Source organism: Heliconius melpomene, chromosome 21 (assembly GCF_056956725.1).
Source record: "Heliconius melpomene rosina isolate 202511_hmr_F chromosome 21, ASM5695672v1, whole genome shotgun sequence".
NCBI lineage: Eukaryota > Metazoa > Arthropoda > Insecta > Lepidoptera > Nymphalidae > Heliconius > Heliconius melpomene.
This window is the reverse complement of record NC_140409.1, coordinates 1,789,687-1,809,148: the sequence shown is the minus strand read 5'-3', so window position 1 is coordinate 1,809,148 and position 19,462 is coordinate 1,789,687. Positions and strand designations below refer to the sequence as shown.

General features: G+C 31.6%; 1 protein-coding gene across 1 annotated transcript in view; it reads right to left on the bottom strand.

The window, feature by feature from the left end:
- Awh (LIM/homeobox protein arrowhead) overlaps nucleotides 1-17,237 on the bottom strand; it is a 55,385-nt gene extending 38,148 nt beyond the window's left edge. Inside the window, exon 1 of the mRNA XM_085206172.1 lies at nucleotides 17,118-17,237. Within this exon, the coding sequence (XP_085062298.1) occupies nucleotides 17,118-17,123 (6 nt within the window). The 5' untranslated portion in view covers nucleotides 17,124-17,237. The remainder of the gene's footprint in view (nucleotides 1-17,117) is intronic.
- Between the last annotated feature and the right edge of the window lie 2,225 nt (nucleotides 17,238-19,462).

Below are 19,462 nucleotides of genomic sequence, written 5' to 3'. Positions count from 1 at the left end.
AGAGTATCGACGCGTGAAATATGTTAGCTTATTGTGTTTAACTGGAATACATTTATAAATGTAAAATTTTATAGTAATTTCATAATAAAAAATGTATCTCTCTTTCTTTTTTTATGTTTTGTTCAAAATAAATGGTCGATAATGCATTACAATTATGTAAAATCTGTCCTATAAGGTGATGACAGTGCCTTAATATTCGTTTTGGTTGAAACGGCTCACAGCGATGGTTACTTATGAACTTATATATAGATATATGGTGGTGCTACTATTTATTTTATATGTTTGTGTAGGGGTATTGCACACGTATTCATATTATTTATTATATATATCAATTGTAAACACGCTTTATCAGCGTGCTAAATTTACAATCGCTACAAATGCAATTGTGAAATTATTTTCCAATATTGTTTTGTAGTGTATATATAACCAAATTTAATATATAATAAATAAGTTGAATGTTAAATCTCGTCTTATTAGCATCACCTCGATGCCATAGCCCACACTTGGGTTTGGGTTGGGTTTTAAGAAGAAGAAATAAGATTTTTAAATTTAAAATTTCATTTCCTTCCGTTCTTGTACAAATCTCAAAAAATCCTGTTATAGTCCCCCTGGGATGCAGGGGAATACTAAGGAATAGTACTCCCCTGCACCCCCTAATTTACCTACATGCTGACATTAGATGACATGGTCATGGACCTTGTTTTTAGTAAACAACATTTAAGTTATTTGATCTCAATTTCAAGTTTGAGTCTCAACTGAATCAGAATAAAATTCAAATTATAGACCTATAAAGGTAATAGAGGTATTTTTATGTTTTCGTGGGCAATTGTCCTAATAAGTACCTATACTATTTACTAGTGGACCCGGACGCGGCTACGCCTGCTTGAACTATAAGAATATTAATTAAATATTATATAATATTTTTATTTTTATAAGGATGAATATCAAAATATAAGTTCATTTTGGGCGACGTTTTCTTAAAACAACAAAGAAACTTTGCAAACCGTTGCTTAACAACGATGGTTGTTATTAACATGGCAGAATAAATTGCATGTCAAATTAGAAAGTATTTTAATTTATTAGTATATATGTGTAATGTAATATTATATAGCCTATAGCACTTCTGAAGAATGCAGCTTTCATACAAAACAAAAACAAAGTAAATCGATCCAGTAGATCCAGAGATCTTAGCATTCAAACAAACAAACAAACAAACAAACAAACAAACAAACAAACAAACTCTTCCGCTTTATTATATTAGTATAGATATATTGTTTTAGCAGCATAAGTAGATGAATATTCTTTACTCTCGTTTTATACATTAAAATTGTAATAAATGTGATATAGTTAAATGATGGTGAGGAGTATGTATGAGTTATGTACAATTAAAAATAATTAGATCTTCGTGAGCGAGATATTTGAGATTTCGATTCATATTGAGGGGATTTGTTTTTCATTTCTATGCTCTGCTAACAAGACAAAGCACAGCGTTGAGTTCCACCTCTCAAAATAAAATCCTCCTGTTCCCATATCTGTGGCAAAAATAGAGTTCGATCAAACAGAGTGTCGGAGCACTAAATTCTCCCTATAACAAAACATATCTAAAAAAAACAACAACCATCGTAAAAGAGCTTAGTAATTTTAATATACTTCATTATTAAATGTTGAATATGTTTAATGCGTATTATAAAAGGTCTATAAATCACTGGGCCCCGATATGAGGCGACAAAAGCCTCTCTGAGGTGTGATTTAACTCCTTCAATTTATATGTATATTCTAAAGAATTTCTTGTTCGGTAGCGGTTACTTAAATTTATTTTTATTTGTTTCTTCGGGTTCACGATGTATTTTGTATATAGCGAGGTAGGCAGACAGAATCAGTGTTAAGATACTCAATTCTGCACTTCCCACCAAAATTTTCCCATTTTCCACCAATTTTTTTAAATATTTCATTTCTCCCAAATCGAACCCAGAACCGTCGTTTTTATTGTCGTTGACTGTGCGACGTTGAATACTATTATATAAAACAATTTATTCCCTATTTAATGAATTTTACCATTAATAATAATTAACAATGAAATTCTCTTAAAACACAATAAAATTTAACTAGATATACTCAATTTTAAATGTTTAAAAACGACACCATTGCCTCAGTACACATTAGTAACAAAGATATGTCTGACTGACTGTCTGTGTGTAGATAAAAGGTATTTTTACAGATATGTCGATATCAATGATTATTATAAATAATTTACAATAACTCGCTAACGTGGGGCCGTGTCTGTTATACTGATGTCATAAAAGTGAAGTTTGTTCGGTTGGATGTGCTTATCTCAGGAACTTTTTTTTGTGTTGGATATCTAGGAAGTGTACCTGTATCTAGGAAGGCTACAGGTTGTTTAAGATAATGTTAGGCGTTTCAATGTTACTCACTGTACTTATTAGTTCCCTCGAGTTACCTCGAATATTTTGAATGTTCCTTTCATGTCATTTGGCAAATGCAAATTTTAGTTATTTCCATTTGACCAGGCGAGCGGGGCTACGCTACGTGCTATATTTAATAGTTATGATGTAAATTATTATTATTTTAATATTTTCATGTATATATAGAGACATAGGTCACCGCTCTCTGCTTTTCTCCTCGAAAACATTTAATTTTATAAATGCTGCATTTTATCCAAATAAATGAAAATTAAAATGTTATAAGCGAATGCGAATATATACGAAAATCACTAATGAAATAGAGGAATATTGAATAATTCAAAGCTTAGCCGCTTTGTACATATATTTCGGCACATCGCTACTGCACCAATGGTGTCAAGCTGTTAAAAAAAACTAAAATTAAATTTAAATGAAGTTAGCTTCACGTTAGCTGTATCTAGCGTTGATGTAGCGGGATAGTCAGAGAAAATTTTGTGTTAAGTCACTCCATTCCTCAGTTCCCGTTCCTATTCGCTTGTTTCGTTGCGAAACTCAACGCCGTACTTTGTCTTGATACCAGAGCGGGGAAACAAAAATATTTCATCCACTTGAGTAGGAATCGAAACCACCACCACCACATTTAAAGTGAGAGTACGCTAGTACGCCACGTCGGCCTATAAATCACAATACGATATACATCAAAAATATTGTTTAGAAAGTGTATAGGAAACATATATATTTGACTGTAGGCATCAACAGAGGGTGTTTTTTGTTCGAGCACATCGTCGGTCCGTCCGTATCGAGTACTATTAATTTTTGAAGGCATCTGTTTGATGAAATATTAATGGGTCTGGATTCCAGGACAGCCAGATAATGCGCGGTGACCGCGAATCGATTTATCATGAGAACGTCGGGCGGAGGTGTTAAATTTTTACATATTAAACAATAAATATTGTAAAGATGGAATTCTTTGAGTTTATTTTGTTTATCGTATATTGTTATTGGGTGTAGGAAGGATTTTTAAAGTACTCTAGAATCTTGAAGGGAACGTTTTTTTCAGCTTCCCGCTGTATCCTGCATTTAGCGGGATAGGCAGAGAATTAATTAACATTGCTTTCCATCGAATTCATCATGCGCGTTGCATCGAAGGGATTAATTCATTGGGGAATTATAGTGGCGGTGACATCATGGTTCAGTGGCACAACATCCGACTGTCGTCAGTTCATTCATTCCTTAAAGCAGTACAGCATCTACAGATATGTGTGACTCGACGTGTATGTAGACACGATGATTGAAGTTTCAATGGCCAGTTGGTAAAAGATTTCGTTCTTTTGGTCGACTCGCCGTTCATTTCCGCCACTCAGGACAAATCTCGAAAATTTGACGATCAACCACCAATCCCCAACACGTCCACCACCTCTGCCCACCCGATGCGGGCTAAAGCGTGAAACAGCCATCTTAGGACATCCTTTGAATACTTTCAATTGTGCAAATGGAATCGTTTTATAATTTCTACTAGCGGACCCGGACGCGGCTACGCCTGCTTCAACTATAAGAATATTTGTTAAATATATTCATGAAATTATTTTCAATTTTCGATAGAATTAGTAAGAAAATATAAGCTTAAATAATCAAAAAGAATAATAAGTAGAGACATATTATTAGAAAAAAATATCTGAGTTATTGAAATGAACCAACAAAAGGATTAAAAGTAACTAAAGGATAGGTATTCTTAATATTAGAAAAAGTACCTAAACTTTTCCGTGCGTGCGTACATAGATATCGACTCTATCTATCTATCTATGAAATAACTTAACATTTCTCTATATTAAATAGGATAATTTTAGCGGGCAATATCAAATAAAATAAGAAGAGAACCAAAGTGTAGTTTAAATTAATTATAAACAGCAAATAATTACATAAAAATTAAAAATAGTTCGAAAATGTATGAAAATTTATAAAACCGTCAACGTCATCTGCCCGTTTGCGTCGGTCATACTCATACTATACCACTCGTAGGCTAGGTCATTTGGAATCAGTGACATCTCCTTATTTATTAGAATGTTATACAGTAAACTATAATTTCAATCTATATAAAAGGATAAAAGTGACTATTATATTTATTGTCATAAGGATGAATATCAAATTGTCGCGGTAGCGGTTGCATAGCGACGCGACGGTTGTTATTAACATGGTAGCATAAATTGCATGTCAAATTAAAAAGTACTTTAAAATATATTAGTTTATATGTGTAATGTAATGTTATATAGCCTATAGCACTTCTGAAGAATGCAGCTTTCATACAAAACAAAAACAATGTAAATCGATCCAGTAGATCCAGAGATCTTAGCGTTCAAACAAACAAACAAACAAACAAACAAACAAACAAACAAACAAACTCTTCCGCTTTATTATATTAGTATAGATAAACGATTAGTCATGTCTGTCCGTCAATCAGTCCTGAGATGCTATACATACATACATACATACATTCAATATAAGAAGTAAGAGCACAATAAAATTATTTAACCTGGCCTCAGTCGTGATGCCTTTTGATAGTTTATTATTCTATATTTGTATACTTTGGTATACTCCGACATGAACTTGGAATAAAACTTATATATTTTTTTATTTCACGCTTTATTCCGCACATAGCACGTAAATAACGTACTATTAAGATGGTCCGTTGCCGTTTTCCGCCTGGATCTCTACTAACTATCTCAAGATAGTACATGAATTATGATAGCCACACGGACAACTCAACGCCACACCTTGTCTTCTCATCAGCGCGTTGAAATAATTCGTTACCTCTATCGAGTGTCAAACCCACAACCGTCGCTCTTATAGTCAAAACTATCTGGCTATTTCCCAGGATCCTTTTATTATTTAAATATTATGATACTTTCTAAATATCATAACATTATCGCATTATAGCGCCGCTACCCTCAGTTCCGTCAGGTGTAGAGGAGAGAGAGAGAGTAGTTAGTTGTGGTAGTTAGTGTTTGTAGTTTTGGGAGAGTATTAGGGACGTTCTAAAGTGTGTGAAAAATTAAATATTATATAGCTATTAATATTAAGCGGTTATGAGGGTGTACTTGGCGTGTCGGTAACAAGAGAGTCAATAAGGCTGGAGAGCTTACATTGAAATTTTGCAAGGAGAGGAATTTGTTTGTAACAAACATGATATTTAACCACAAATAAATTCTCATATTATATACTTAACACGTCAGTGTTTAGGGGTGCTGACCTGGGAACAGACCATTATCTAGTCGTAGCTAGAAAAAGGGCCTGTTTGTAAGACAGCGCCTAACCTCGCATTAAATTCTAGTATTTCTTCAATGTGCCAAAAATTGTACGGAAGTTTACTTCACCTGCCACATGCGAAATACAGGACGAGATTGACAATAAATAAAAATATTTATTCGAAAAACAAAAAAAATACTTCTAAACTTCATATATATCTATAATCTATATGTAACATAGTTTCTAAGAAAACATAAAAACTTTTTTTTAAATAAATCAATTTCTTTTTCTTTCAATCTCCCTTTCTCTCCTATAATGATAAACAAGTGTTCTGGCCGCTCGATATCAAAAGGATCGCTGAAATACGATAACCCAACAGTAAAATGACGAAAACGACGTATTTATGTAGGCTTATCTATTTAATATCTAAACTATTCAAAAAACTAGTATGAATTAAATACACTCGGCCGATCCGCGAGAATTGGAAACGAACATTATAATATTTAATTTGATAAAATATTTATTTGCTCCGATAATGTTAGAATAAGCATTTTTTTTTTATATTATTTGAGGAAAATCAAAGTGTATAACTCATGTCGTGTGTTTATAAAAATAAAAGTGGATTTTATACATTTCAATAAGAAAGGAAGAAATATTAGCCATTTTTCAAATAATGTCACGTCACCAGTATAGTCAACCTATGTAAAGTAAAATCATAATTTAAAATATATTATGATAAAATAAACAAAGAAAACAATACAAAAGAACATTCACATCAATTAAGAGCCTTAGAGCAATATTGTGTTATGTAAAATAGTCGCGATGAGAAAGTTAAGATACTTATAGATTGTAGATCAATCACCTTATTTATATAAATACTAGCGGATGCGCGCAGCTTCGCCTGAGCCAATCAGTCGTGATTTAAAGATTTTTTCATACAAACTTTCAACCCCTTATTTGCACCCTTAGGGAGAGAATTCTAGAAAACGATGAAACACGTGTTCAATTAAATACTTTTAAAAATCTAAATTTCAAATTTTATAAAAATCGGTGCCGATTTAAATTTTTTTCCTTACAAACTTTGAACCCCTATTTCACCCCTTTAGGGTTAAAATTTTTCAAAATCCCTTCTTAGTGGATGTCCAGATTACGAAAGTAAACTTTTGTCCAAATTTCACGTTTCTACCATCAGCGGTTACGGATGTGCGTGCGTCTTACCTCAGTCAGTGAGGACAAGTCCTTTTATATATATAGATTAATGGAAACGGTAAATAAATTATTATAATTATTCATATAAATTCTTTTTATCTTATAGCGCCTACTCCACTTTTAATCAAATATAAAATACTTCTATCTCCTCTCTTCAGTGTTAACTCATCTTTAAAGTTATCCTAATAGTTCCTGAGATTAGCGCATTCGATAAAACAAACTCTTAATTGTGTCACCCTCGTGCCGCCGGCACAAGGGTGTGACTGTAAACGGTTTGGTTGTGGCTTCGATTCCCAATGGAGGGAATTACATATTTAATATATATTTTTTTCTCTGTGATAACGAGGCAAAGGGGGGTTCCCAGGTTCCCTCTGCCTACCCTGATATGCGCGAGATACGTACGTACATAACATTGCATTATTAATTCGTTATAGAATCGTCCCACACATTAATGATATTATCAAACCAATAAACACAAGCTCCGATAAGACAATATTCGAAGCAAGTCATAAAATTTTAATTATATCCGGCGTATTACTTATGATTATAATATAATGTATGTCGAGAATAAAACGATTCTAAAGTGACATGAGCATTAGGATTTTGCTGGACCGAGTTTGATTAGAATTTTGCCATTTTACAACTAAATATGTAATATATAAATGCGGTACATTGAAGATTTTTACATAAAATAAAAATAAATAAATTTATTCTAATAAAATAAATTCAAGATAAGTAGTAACATATACAAAAAATATTATAATAAATACGAGGAAAAACCTAATAATAAAAAAAAGGAACAAATAATACTATAATATCTATCATATTCTTACAAATATATTATATTATTTCATAATAATTTATTTATACTAATAAAATTTAAAACATCATCCTAGATTAAGATCTTAGAATTTATAAGTAAATATAATTTACTATAATCTAGGCTGCTACAGTGCTACAGCAAGCCTCACGTTATATGTGAATGAAACCCACGAAGCCTTTTTGTATTGTATATCAAAATCACAAAACCCATGGTCTTTGAACGTCTAAAAAATAACTTATAGAAAGAAAATATTATATAAACGTATTTTAACCTCGCGCTTTGAAACTTTTTTTTTGTTACTTTATAGCAGCGACAATTGATTAGGATGCGTCGGGTGTCGTGTCGAAATCTCGAAGGATGGGTCGAAATTATTAATTATGAACGGTTCCGTATGCAGAGTGACTCTTGATAAATATGTTTTGTGTTTGTTTATTTCTTTTTTGAACCGACTTCAAAGATCCTAAGCTAAATTTAGTTTTACTTGCGGCAGATGGTAGATGGTAGAGCTGATGAGTATCTTCTGGTGCACTAACTAGTGCTTACTTAAGATGACAATTGAAAATACACTTAAATATTTAAATTTCGTTGTGATATGAAGTCGATATGAAGTTTTGTTTTCTTTAGAGCTTGGCTCAGTAAGTAGCATATACTAATAATAGTATTGTATTAGTATTACAGGTAGTTGGTAGTAGATTTGGTTCGCATGAGTGTTCTAAATTAAATATTCTTTAAATTATATTTCGCTTTTTAGCTCTTGAACAAAGATTTTTTTGTGTATTTTTTTTTATTTTAACTACTTTTTTAGCATTGACTTATATAAAGTATGTATTTATATAAAGAGATCGTGTCCCAAGGGCACAAGCTTACGACTGTAAATGTGAGGGTTAAGAGCTTTATTTCCACTGAAATTAATTAAATAATTATTATTTACATTTTTCAAAAAATAAATAAATAAATAAAATAAAAAAAAAACAAAAATAAAAAAACGTGACGTTGAGATCCGCCACTCAACGCACAATGCCCCAGGAATGCGGTGGTCAATGGGGAACAGAAGTGTCTTAATGGGGAATTGAGTGCCTAAATACTAGGTTCCCAGGTTCCTTTCACCTACAGAGTATATAAAGGATATTGCGTGAAGTTAAAATAAAAAAAAGCGTATACAAATATTGTCACCTCTACCCGTCGCTATTTAAGTATATTTTGTAACGTCTCTATTTTAATAAATTAGTAAACATAAATTTCCTTAATTCGATGAAAGAATAATTAATAAGGTTCGCGTCAAAGGCTCCGACGGTTGTCACAATGACGTCTCCATGATACCTACTTACTGGATAATTTATGCGTTTTTTATACACATTTAGAATTTTTCGTAACTTTCACTTGTTTATACAACTAAAGTTTTATTTGCGAACGGTATTTTATTTATTTATTTTTATTTAAACTTATCTAAAATATTTGAAATATACATATTAATCCGTGCATGTACAATAATTTAACGATAGTATCTAGATTTTATACGAAAAGAATTAAAAAGAACAGTTGTCTTGAATTAGTTCTAATATATATTAAATTGTAGAGATAACGCCGCTGTTAACGTCTCTATCAGTGATATTTAACTTAATCTTATTCCATTTAAAACTCAACTATTTGGATAACAATATTAAGATGTTTTTAACCATTTTTCCCATAGTTTTAGTTTAAATTTAAATTTTATAGTACTATTTAGTGATTGTAGTTTAGAATTTTAGATATGGTGGGCTTAGGGCGTGTTTCTTGTTAGATATTAATTGTTGGAACAGCCTCTTGCTACAGAGACTAATGAATACGGAAATTTAGAGCAAATTAGAAACAAAGGTTAGTCTCGTTAAGTACTTTATAGTCGACAATCGTTGTTAACGCCTACACTTTCGTTTTTATTACATCTAGACAAGACGAGAGTGTTTTGAGCCGTGGACCATTCCTCCAACCATCCCTAAGCCTGAGAACTCCCCCGTCATCACACCACAATGCCGAGTCTCTCGTTGTTTATTCTACAAATAGTCGTCCGCGTCTCGTCAGTCCCCTGTCGACTCTTTCTACATCGGTAGCATTTGATAAGGAGATCATTTGAATTTTTATTAAAGTTTCTAACATAGATATTGGAATTTGTATAGTATTTGGATATATATGTTAGTTTGTCTGTTTCTACGTAAAACTTCAAACAATTTAATGAAAATCTTAATATGAAAATATGACGTGCGTATGACGTACATACGAGCTTTATTTATATAGCTATAGTAGAATTCATAATAATAATGTTTAATTACTTTCACGCCCGCGTCTCCTTTGCTTACTTATTAAATGAATATATTTATGTATAGCTTTATAGGTAAATAATATAGTCTATTTTAGGTTTTTACACTCATATGTACATTTGAGATCAAAATCGAGAAATAAAATTTTCCTAATACTATAAAAATTCAATTAATAAAAAACAAGCAAAGTCATAGTATAAATCAAATATATAACATCTATCAATAAAAAAACAATAAAATCGACTTATTTGCCGACAAACCACACGAGTTTGATAAAGAATTAACACGAAAAAAAAACACACACACATACTATTTCGCATTTTATATTAATGTTTAAAATTTGAATTTTTATTAAAAAGTTGCTCTCGTTTCGTAATTAATATTAATAGTTACAACGCACGAACCTATAACTTGAACTCATAATTTGTACTTAATTACTGCTCTATGTTAATATATAATATAAGTTACAATATACTTTTTCTTTTCTTTTTTTAGGTTCACGCTATATACAAAGAAAGGTAGACAGAGGTGACTTGGGAACTTATTACTGAGACGCTCCGTTCCCATTAAGATACCTCCCTTTTCTAACTTCCATCCGAATTCCGGAAGCGCAATTCAACGCCGCGCTTTACCACAGCGAGGAATCGAACCGACCACCTGTAGCGTTTACAGTGCACCCTTGTGCCCGTATATATGATATACGCATATATGATGACGGTGGCAGTGGAAATCTAGGGTTAACTCGTTGCGTTGTGTTCTTAACAGAGAGAGGTTGTGCCGCCGGGCCACGACAAACTAAAGTCACTCAAATAATAAATACATAATTATATTAAATGATTATGAATTTATTTTTGTAACTTTCCATAACAAATGTGAATATTTACTTCTCGCCACGGAAATTAGACAACGGAGTGTCTCAACACTAGGTTCCCTCTACCCACACTGTGAAGATAAAAAAAACTACTTGCAAACATTACAAAACATATAAACCAAAGCTGGCTTTACTTCACCCTTTCCGTGATTTGAACCTTGACCCTCACATTTGCATGATACATGCCTATCATTAATATCCGCATTGAGGAGGTGGCAGCGCTGCAGGGCCTCTCGGCCGCTCTAAATCACACATTAGCCTATAAAGAGTCCGACGTCATATTTCTTAGCGATACCAATTATTTGGTGGAAAGGGACAAAACGCACCCGTCGCCGCCGCCGACGACAGCCCCACGATTTATCGCGATTTGAATTTAATAGGATTTTATACAAGGATTATAACATGTAGTACCTACGTAGTTTTTACTTTTGTGTGCTCGTTTGATATTTAAAATATTATGGTAATTTTGGTAATATTAAATGGTTTTTTTGGTTTATTCTTCAATTTTTATATTTTTTATAATAGGATAGAAATTAGTGATGTATCACTCTGATTAATTTTTGGCCCATGTGAACTAAATGTTCTCTACATAGATGTTGTAATATTGCTTATAAATTAAAAATATTGTAATTTCCCTGAGTAAGAACGTTACATCCATTTAGTACCTAAAACTTAGATCCTCAATACAACAAAGATATATTTACTATAGTATTGCGTTTATTCTATTGTAACAATGATACTTTCATAGTTAATCTCATTCCTACATCATGTAGATGGGGAGACTTAGGTATTTCTTTCTTTATTACAACATTATCTCTTCCATGATAATCTTATGATGAAGAAGTATTTGTATAATATTAGTCAGATAGTTCCGCCACGATTCAAAATGCAATGCTGCGAGTAGGGTATAGAAGTATCTTAATGAGATCGGAGTGCACTAGGATCCCAGCTTCCCTCTTTCTATCCTGCATTGTACGGGATATAGAATGAATCTAAAAAAAGAAGATGGTGGGCCTTAACCCCGCTCCTTAAAGTACCGCTACCTTTAACGTAGCTTGTCTAAGCTAAGTAAGTGTTATGTCATTAAATGTATATTCCAATTACTTCACGATAATACTTAACTATACATGGTGTAAAAAATACCTTAATAAAAACAGATATTAACATCTGTTTTTATTAAGGTATTAATGAAATATAATGTTTACATTTCATTATTTCTTTCCCGAGAAACCAAAGCATACAACAAAATAAAACTATATTTCTCTTTAAAAAATCATATTAAAGAGAAGATGTCTTTAATATGATTTTTTCTTACCAAAATTGTATTACAAAGCATTATACAGAACCGGAGTTGAACATAGATCCGAATATTACTTAAAAATTGATAAACTTATTTAGGAAATATCTAATTTCATTTTACAGGATAACCTGTTAAAATCTGTTTGAAGAACTGAAGGTGTATGAACGGTGAAGTTTATGCTTTTGCTAAGCATCAGATGCAGACTACAGCTGCTTTGCATAGAACTTAATACTTCGTTTAACTTTTTTATTTAAAATTAGTATTAAAAAAAACTCTGGTTGACTTTGTATCCCGCACGCGGCAGGGTAGGCAAATTCTAGAGGCATTGCGTAATGAGTGGCGGAACTCACGCCTCGACAACAGAGAAAAGAAATAAAAATATAAATTGAAATAAATATTTCATCTCCTCAAGTGGGGATGGAACCCGCTAGTCGATTTCACAGTCACACTCTGTGTCCCTGTCCCTGTGCTACGACTGGCATCACTGGATTAATTTCAAAGTATGCTTATTACACCATTATAATCAAAACATAAAGATATCTATATATATATAAAAGGACTTGTCCTCGCTGACTGAGGTAAGACTCACGCACAGCGTAACCGCTGATGGTAGAAACGTGAAATTTGGACAGATATTTACTTTCGTAATCTGGACATCCACTAAGAAGGGATTTTGAAAAATGTTAACCCTAAAAGGGTGAAATAAGAGTTTAAAGTTTATATGGTAAAAAATTTAAATCGCCACCGATTTTTTTAAAATTTGAAATTTAGATTTTTAAAAGTATTTAATTGGATACTTGTTTCGTCGTTTTCTAGAATTCTCCCCCTAAGGGTGCAAATAAGGGGTTGAAAGTTTGTATGGAAAAATCTTTAAACCGCCACCGATTATTATAAAATTTGAAATTTAAACTCTTAAAAATATTTCATTGAACACATGTTTCGTGGTTTATTAGAATTCACCCCTAAATAAGCAATAAAAGAAAATTATCAGAAATAATCGAATAGACTGGCTACCGATGCTTTACAAAAGCTATCCTTCAATAACCCTGACAAAAAGTGTATATGTATAAAACAATGTATCTAATTATACAGTATGGTCTCGAGTTCACAAGCAGAGGCCATGGTGTAATATAATTCCGGAGGCACGATATGTAAATGTTGGTTATCAAGAACGCTCCGAGATAAGCTACTTACTATTCTTTTGAACTTACGCCTGTGAGATAGATGATTTGCGGATATTTTTTATATAGTAGTTGTTAAAATATAAAATAACTAATATAATTAGAAATAATTATATAAAATAAGTAAATGTTATATGTAGTTATTATAAGAGGGAACCCCGCTGTTATATTTCATTATTGTACTGAAAAATAGGCAAGAACTAACTGTAATTTATTTTCGTAGCTGTTGTTAGTGCATTTATTATGAAAATATATTTTTATGCCAAAAATATAACGTGTTAAGCTACCTATTACAGATTTCTTGCTCTAGCCGTAGTTTAATTAAGAAGCTCGTGATATCTGTGAGTATTTACATACAAGTTCTAGTTACCTCTGCATCTTTATTTTTATGCACTATAAAGGTTTTTTTCCAGTTTCCGTAGGAATTACAAAAATATTTTTCTAGTACTCCCTTACAATTCCTACAGCGATTATACCCCGCCTTTTAACTGTGCGATGTCTGTCAGCCACTCAGTAATGGTATTGCTTTAGATATTTCTTTCAGCATGAAACTGAGTACCCATTCTAAAAGAAATATGTGAATAAACATAACATGTGAATAACATTTACAAATTTACAATATAGCGTTCATAATCAAGTACATATTAGCAGATATATGAAGAAAAGTAACCCAAAAACTCTTTAAATACACGGAGTTAGATTCAACAGAAATCAAAAACAAAATATTCTTTGTTCAATTAGGTCATTAAACTTACTCTTGATGGTCAAATTACACAAAAATGTCAGTATTGTCAGTCCTATAGGAAGCTACCACCGTCTTTAAAGGCTGCTCTGCTCTGAGTATATATACATTTACAGTAAATGTTTAACAAGCGATTGTTATTCTATTTATATATATATATATGGTATAGGCATACAATTTTCCCACGATCAACGACAGAACAAAAAAAACGCTAATGAATAATGAAATATCACATTTATTAATTTCCTTTGAGCAATCAAAATATATAATTTTTAAAATATTACTATGTTCCTTGTATACAATTTATTACAATTTAATATGAGTGAATAATTTGTCAAAATATTAAAATATGGTGATATATTGTAGCTTACAGATCAACACAGTGAATTATACTTATATGATAGACTTTTTTGTCATTAAGAAATATTTAACTACATATAAAGAACAGTTTCAATTTTTAAGTAACACACACATTCATTCTCTCCAATCTCAAGAAAATCTTTCCCTAAAAATTCCCTTCCCATTGAAATAAGACGTGCTAAGAGACTCAATCGCTTTAGATCACTCCTTAAAACGCACTACTTAGCGCTTTGAAAAATTTTCCATTTGTTTTCTTTTACATTAGTGTTATACGTGTGTCTTTTGCCTTTTTTTTCTCTTCATTTCTATATTAATAATATTAATAATAACTCTTTATTGTACACCCAAGAAAACACAGAAATACAATAAAAATATATAAATAGACAAAAGGCGGCCTTATTGCTTAATAGCAATTTCTGCCAGGCAACCTTAAGACAGAGGACATAGCAAATTAAGATAGGGGTAGGGTGCAAAAAATATAAAGTACTTACGTACTTAAAGTGACATAAAATGTAACTTTAAACGACGTTTGAAGGTTATAAATGTTTTGGCATTTCTGACATCTAAGGGAAGGGAGTTCCACAATCCACACGCAGTTACAGTAAATGAACTAAAAACGTTCTTTAAGGTAAGGAGGGGAAATTGGATTGAACAGAATACAGTAAAGAAGATGAAGGATGTGAGTATTCCTGCGAAGGCGGATAGGGAGCCACTTGAGTTTTTTACGGAAATCAGAGGTGTGATCAAATTTGCGTAGGCCAAATATGAACCGAATATATAAATTTTGAATACGCTCCAGTTTATGTAATTGCTCCTCACTTACGTCAAGATAGCAAGTGTCAGCATAATTAAGAATCAGTAGAAGGAGAGTATTTGCTAACGAAATCTTACTAGATTTAGGAAGAAAATTACGCAAGCGTCTAAGAAGAACCTAAGGATGCAAATATCTTTCTGCTAACCAGCTAATATCCAGAGTGATACCAAGATCTTTTACAGTTTTGCTGAATGGTATAATATCACTATTAATAAGTATTGGTGGTAAAGTCGGTACATATATTTTTGAAATAAGTTTTGCACTATCAATTAAAATCAGTTGAGTTTTTTTTTGAGTTAAGATGTAGACCAAATGACTTACTCCAAGAAGATATACTCTCCAAGGTTTTTTTTAATGTCCTTGATTGCGGTAGGTAAGTCAGATATTTTAGCTTGATGGTAAATCTTCAAATCGTCTGCATATAAATGGCAGAGAGAAGAAATAGTACCAGAAATAGTATTTACAAACATAGAAAATAGCAAAGGAGACAACACGCCACCCTGCGGAACACCAGCAACGACAGGAGACTTTTTACTCAGATTTAAATTCTTTTATTATTTATTAAATGTTGATTCCTTTTAGAACATTTTAGGTGCTAGAATATGCTGTATCAATTTATTAGCAGATACACCTACTTTCACTCAAAAGCTGATATCTCACTTTATTTAAACGTATAAAGCTACCTCCAAGTCATGCTATACTAGTTGTGTGTAGAATTTTATTTTATATAAAATTCTTTAATTTAAGAGTTTAATTTTATTGACACAATAAAACCTTTTTTAAACTTTTGTATCTAAATACATGCAGTTAAAAGTTGTTTATGTATATAGAAGAAATACAAAATAGTTATTTTTTCAATTTCATTCAATAGAGGAATTGTTCTCTATACGAAAATAATATGAAGATTTAATAATATACCGTATATTATTAAACTGGTCTTTGTATTGTATACAATATTTAAAAAAAATATATATTTAGGAAAATAGAAACAAAATAAAAAAACATGGAAATTAAATTTTTACTTTAGTGGAAAGTTTTTTTCATAGAAAGTTTTCTACTTTATTCGAATAAGAACTTAAATTAACAAAATCTAAATATTAAGCTCTAAAATATTCTAGTCTTTACCATTTTAGTACCGACGGACGATATACTCTCAGTAAATGTGTAATAATAAATTACTTGGTGCTAAAGTTATTTTTAACAGAATATATATTTAAATTTTTAGTTTTATTCATCAAATTAGCTTCATATTCATAATTAAATAAATATATATAAAAATACCAATGTATTTAAAGTTAATAGGTTACTATTAGGTAGAGGTAGAGCCTTGTAGGCCAAAACAATGTTGCTATTTTTTAAATATTTTATGTTTAATTTAAAATTATTTTGATATATAAATCAATATTTAACAGTTGACTCGACGTTGATAATAAAAGTTTAAATGAAAATAACTTATTTATAAAAGAAAGCTGAAAGCTTTAAAAAGAGCCTGTATAACATATGTATATGTGTATAATACTAAAAGTAAATAAGCCATATTGTCTAAAACCCCTATAAAAAATATTTTTGTATATTGCATATTGTCTAATATTCGATATAAGGATATTTTTTCATATTATATCACAAACAGACAAGAGCTCAAGCATATGTAATTATAACAACTAAAACGTATTTTCTTCAATGGATCTATCTAAAATATTATAAAACTGAATCTTATTATATTAAAACATTCAAAATACTCCAAAATTAGTAATCAACAACTAAAATGACACATGACTCTTAAACAAAAACCTAAAATACCTACAATATTATACATATCAGAATTTCTATCCGAAAAATTCTTAAAAAAATCAAACTCACCTTCATTTTCCCACAAAATAATAACACTTAAACACAATAAAAATCACAAAGGTTCCCGTCTAGCCGTCGAACATGCCATGCCACAAAATTATACGACCTATCCTCACACAGGGTACCGAGCTACTAAGTTGTGGACATAGGCGGCGTCGAACTCCCTACTAGCTGGTCTCCCATTGGCCACCCCGAGAGGCGTGTTCACACAGCGCCCTACCCTACCCTACCCTACCCTACCTACGTAGAAAATTGGAAACTACTAAAAAATTCTTATGTCGAGCTTAAATCAGCATTTTGCGTGTCGGATTTCGATTCTGTGTGGATTTTTTTGTTGGTTTATGTTGTTGGTATTAATGTTTGATGCATACTGTTTTTTTTATAAGTGCTCGGGTTTTTTGTTGTTAGATTTTGGTGTCTTTTTGTGTATTTGTTTTGATTTTTTTGTTTGGTATTTTTTATAATGGTAGAGTTTTATATTGAATACCTCTTTAAGTATTTTGGCTACAATTAATGAAATGTTTCATTTTTTCTAAATAAAATCATTACGAACATCTTTTGACCTTTCGAGATGAATACGTAACATTTCTTTGATGTAGATCGCTGTACTTCTAAAGATATACTCTTTGGTGTTCAATTACGCACTTTTGTATATAATATCTTCGTGAATTATAATATCTAAGTGTTTAGTATAAAACAACTAAAATTCAGGAAATTTTACTACATTCTCTTTATATGTTATAATGGCTAAAGATAAAATATATAGCAGCTTCGCACTTTTACCCGCCTAATAGACAGAGGGAAACTAGTGTTAAGATATTTTCCCCCACATTTCCGTCAATTAAGACAAACAAGACATTGTAAGTTGGATAGTTCTTTTTAGCAAGGTAGGCAGAGAGAACCTGGTAACCTAAGTGCTAAGGCACTCCATCCACTACGTCCGTTTCCACTTTCCGTAGAAATGTTTTGTCATTGCGCGTTGAGTGGCCGAACCCAACGCCGCGCTTTGCTTCATTACCAGAGTGAAGAAAAAAATATTAATGTCCCAAGTGGAAATCGAACCTACAATTATCGCGTCTACAGTAAAACGCTGTTTCACTGTACCGTGGAAGCAAGGCTATATATAGAATGATAAAAATTAATATAATAGTTTTAGTACTATATAATAGTGAATGAATTAATCACTAGTGAATGTTAAGATATCAATTATAGTTTAATTGTTATTACACCAGTGATATAAACATATATAGGCTTTTTTTATTTTCAATTAAATAATTAAATCTGATTAACTTTAATTTGAGTTACCAATAGATGTTTTGTAAATCTATATTGTATAATATTATACTTCCGAATTTTTAACAAAAAAAATGTATAAAAACAAGTTTTAGGTAAATATGTATATGTGTGTACAAAATATATAGTGAAATATATATGTATGTTTGTTTTTACTAAAATATATTAGACATAAACAGCTTCACGTCTTCTTCCATATACGAAAATATGAAGAGAGAACCTAGTGTTAAGACACACACTATTATATTACGGTAAATTTAATATATGCTGTAAGCTGTTGTTATAAATTATTTATTATTGGAGACACCTGTCATACCACAGAAGCACCCCCACCCCTCTATGCCACTCAACACTACATAACAACCAGACGTACGAGGCACAGCACTTTAGGGATTACACTGGCACGATGACTCTTCACTGAAGACCGTAATTTTGTATTTGGGACAAAGGTATTTAGGTCGGTTTTAGGTATTTAAGACAGATTTCTACCTTTTTGAAATATTTTTTTGTATGAGTTTTTGAGTGCCTAACTATTATAAAGTCTGTGCTTTTTCTATATATACCTATCTACAGAGATAGAAGAAAGTGGTGGCACAGCGTCTGGCAGTTCTCTCACTCTACTGACAACTAAACTACTTCACTCTAGGGTTTTAGCACTATGTTTTCAGGTTCTCTCTGTCTATCCTGCTATTTGCGGGATTCAGAGTGAGGCTGAAAAAACATATTCTGTTTAAAATAATATATATAAATTTTAATATAAAAGGTATTTCACACAACATCAGAATAAATTACAGAAAGGAGGAAAATTAAATTGAATCGAACTGACTGTAGGATTGTACGTAATGAGCGTCCTGCGAGCTCCGGAAGTGGGAGGCATGGAGACCCATCTAGCCAACAATTATAGGATTTGAAAACGTTGCTCAAAGTGACTTATACTGAAATGTATGAAAATGTTATATTATTCGTATATTTTTCTATATTTAGGTATGTTTTTTTTAAAGGTACTAGGTGTGATTAATATACCTATTTTTCATACGACATTGCAACCTGGTATTTATCTT